General features: G+C 42.5%; 1 protein-coding gene across 1 annotated transcript in view; it reads right to left on the reverse strand.

Moving 5' to 3' along the window:
- The window catches only part of FAXDC2 (fatty acid hydroxylase domain containing 2), a 22612-nt gene that overhangs the window by 8010 nt on the left and 10995 nt on the right, over positions 1 to 3607 (reverse strand). Inside the window, exons 3-4 of the mRNA XM_006906446.3 lie at positions 2229 to 2320; positions 1994 to 2097 (exon numbers count right to left, since the gene is read on the reverse strand). Of these exons, the coding sequence (XP_006906508.2) occupies positions 1994 to 2097; positions 2229 to 2320 (196 nt within the window). The remainder of the gene's footprint in view (positions 1 to 1993; positions 2098 to 2228; positions 2321 to 3607) is intronic.

Consider the following 3607-nt stretch of genomic DNA (forward strand, 5'->3'; position numbering starts at 1 on the left):
ACATTCCACAGCTCTGACATTATGCAGGATCTGTTAGAAAATGCTGATTAAGACTTAAAATTTAGATATGGCTCTTTGCTTCACATCCCACTCTTCCATGAAGTCATTCCAAACATCGCTGATGTCCTATGATGAACAAAAAAAAAAAACCACTTTGTCCACCTAAATTGGCAGTTATGTGAGTGACATTACAACGTTACCTAACTCTTATACTATTAACTTTCTTTTCCATGTTTTCCCTTCTTCTCTAAATTCAGTATCTAAGGGGCAAGAACATTTTACTTTGTGTCTCTGTATCCCTCTTCCATCAACCACAGTGCCTTGTGGCTATTGATAACGGAATAATACTTGGCTGGCACTGTGGGGAAATATGATTGCTACAAATATCCTGGAGGGCAATTTGGCAGTATCTGAAAGTGAAGAAAAAAAAGAGAGAGGAGAGAGGCAGAGAGACAGGCCAACAAAGGAAGAAAGGAATAGAGGACACACAGGAGCGAGAGGCAGAGAGGCCAACAAAGGAAGAAAGGAATAGAGGACACACATATATTCATACACAAATGTGCATCACAGCATTTTTTAAATCACAGAACATTTAAGCAGCCTAAATGTCCATTAATAAGAAATGGACCAAAGAGAGTATTTCCATACATTGGATGGACTGGCAGCTTTAAATACTAAGTAAACCTATATTAATTGACATGGGAAGATGTCCACACTTTATTTAATGAAAAAATAATTTTTTTTTAATTTAGTGTCTTATAAGTTAAACCATATACCCAATATAAGATCTATACTAATAATTAACAGTGGTCATCTCTTAGAGATGGGAGAATGGGTGATTTTTCACCTTCTTTATGCTTATTTGAATTGTCTTTTTTTATTTTAACAATGAGCATGTAAGCGTGCATTTATTTTTAGTCTCAAAAATAACAGACTTCAAAAAAAAATGTTAAGTTGGTGGTTGCCTGGTGGGCCTTCCATCAAGGTGGCTGCTTACTTGGAAATCTAAGGGCTCCTTGAGGAATACAGAATGAAAACCACAAGAGATGATCTTGAACTTCCTTCCAGCTCTAACACTTAAAATTGCAAATATTTCCTCTCTCCGATATTTGCTTACCACTGAGGTGAGAGGTAGTTTTCCCATCACTGTAACAGAAATAGATAAAAATGCTCTCCTTCCACTTTCCCCATGTACATTTGCAATCTGCATTGTTCTTTTCAATGACTGCTTAAGATTCCATGGAACCTATTTGTATTTAATGTTCAGCCTATTTTCAGTCCTTCTAGCTGACAACAATCATCAGGGACATTTTATTTGTACTTTTGCTTTGTGACAACTGGCACTTTTTTTTATCTCCCCTTCTAGACCGTGATAAAGTGTTTTGATGGAGGCGACAAGCGCTTTATCTTAAATATCTCTATAACCTCCATACGAGTTTGGCATAGAATAACATTAATAAATATTGAGTGAATGAATGATTGAGGACATTCACTGTTGTAGATAACGCTGTTATAAATGTGATGAAATGGCTTTTTCTTCCACTATGTTTTCGTAGGCTTATTTTGAGCCATTCACAGTTAGTAAACATTTGAGTGATGACTTGCTCTCCAGCCCTAAGAGGTAGATGGCACCAGGTGCAAGGACACAACCTCATATGACATAGAGCATCTCTCTGTACTTGTGGACTTGACATCTAGAAGCAGGATTATTGCTCTGAACATGCCTTCATTTTCATACAACTATTTCTCTTTTCATTTTTGGGAAGAGGGCGGTCTCAATTTCTCAGCTTCTTTTATTGGATATCCTTCAACATCCATTCCATGCTGCCCACAAGTGTGACACTCTGAGGGGTGACCACTGTCTTAAATTTTAAGTCTTTATTTCTTGTAATAATAAGCGGAGAAGTCCCAAGATAGAGAACAAAACAATAGAAAAAGATTTAAACTATAATTATGTACCCAAACCCTAAGCGCTGGTGGTCTGGAAGCTCACCCATCATGAAGAGCATCCACTCCTTCCCTTCAAATGTGGACAGCAGCCTCTCCCACTGGGCTTGCCAGAAGTGGCCAGAAGCACCCCAAAATCTCTGAAGATGCCTTGGAAGAAAAATCACTCAGGTTTCTGGGTGAAGACTAGTGGGCAAAGAGCCCCTCATTTCATTCTCTGCCCTCAGACCACCACCGCACTGCCCCCAGAGCCTGAATTAAAGCTGGCCCAGCAGACTCACCATGTGACTGAGTTCCAGAAGGCCACAAGCAAGAGAAGGCCAGAGCCCAGGATGAAAGCTGTCCTCCTCATGGAGCCCCAGATATGTCCCTCCTGGCGAGGACAAGAAAGTGTCAGGCCCCAGCAAGCCTCTTGCCTTCACACACAGCTCACTGCTGAGGCCTGACAGGAGCGATGTGTACTCAAGATTTCAATCACACCAGCACTGAAACATCTGCTGACCTTTTCTCAGTGTCTGTGGCAGGCTTGTCCTTATCAAGAGCTTTCAGGTGGCATATGGGTGTGTTTATGAAAATTAGAGCTCAAGGTTGAGGGAGGAAAGGGAACCAATCTGACTCCAGAGAAACTGGCAGGCAATCCTAGCACCCACAGAAGGGCAGGTGAGCCTTCCAATAGCTGTGGGATTTTGTCACCAGTCCTCTAGTTGAACAAAGATGCTCATTATGTGGGCACTGCAATCACCTGGGAGCTTTTTAAAAATCCAGTTGTCCAGGCCCTTCCCGAACCTAACTACATTAGTATCTCTGGGGCGGAGCCTGGGCCTTAGGTTTTTAAAAGCTCCCCAGCTAATTCCAATGGGCAGGCGAGGCTGAGACTGCTGTCACAGAAGGATCTGCAGAATCCTTACTGAGGACATAGGCACTTCACTGTATTCATAGGCCCAGCAGGCTATTTTCCCATCCCCATTACCCTCTTGCCCTTGAAGAAAAGAGTGAGTGAACATGCGGTCTGACTTTTAATAATTCCTCTGCCTTCCAGCAAGATTAGCCAAGGTTGCCAGCAGTTCTAGGGGCAAAGAACAGACCACTGGCAATCATTGGGAGGTTCTTATTATTTTCTCCTCCAAGAGCCTAAAGCAGAGATCACTGCAAGTACAATGCTCAAACGAGAAGGTCTCAGACATGAAGAAGGACAATAATGGCTGTCAGGTGAGTCACCGATTCCCATTATGCCATAGTCAGGAATTACAAATGTCCCTCACATCTCATGTTTCTAAGCCCAGTTGTAGTCTGCTCATCCTCTCTTCGTGGGAGAGAACTGGAAGGTGGCAGTCCCTACACATATGTGCCTGAGGCTCATCTGAAGTCGGTGAATTGGGCCACGTTTGAGGGGTCGGGGCTGTCATGGGGGTCAGCTGATTAAAATCATTCTAATCCAGACTTTTGAGATCTGAAGAAGCAGATTGTTTTCACTGACTCATTCACAGCAATCCGCACTGAATCATTTCCTCTTGGCTTACCCCATCCCTCTTTTGATCACAAGACCAAAGAGAAGTGGGTCATTTTCCATGGCCAGTGAAAAGTTTTTGAAGGGCTAGTGTTCTTCAGGGTCTTGAGCTCTGGAAATGAGCTTCTCTTTCTCAGTCTCTCCCTCTCTTTC

This window comes from Pteropus alecto, unplaced genomic scaffold, assembly GCF_000325575.1.
Source record: "Pteropus alecto unplaced genomic scaffold, ASM32557v1 scaffold40, whole genome shotgun sequence".
Classification (NCBI taxonomy): domain Eukaryota; kingdom Metazoa; phylum Chordata; class Mammalia; order Chiroptera; family Pteropodidae; genus Pteropus; species Pteropus alecto.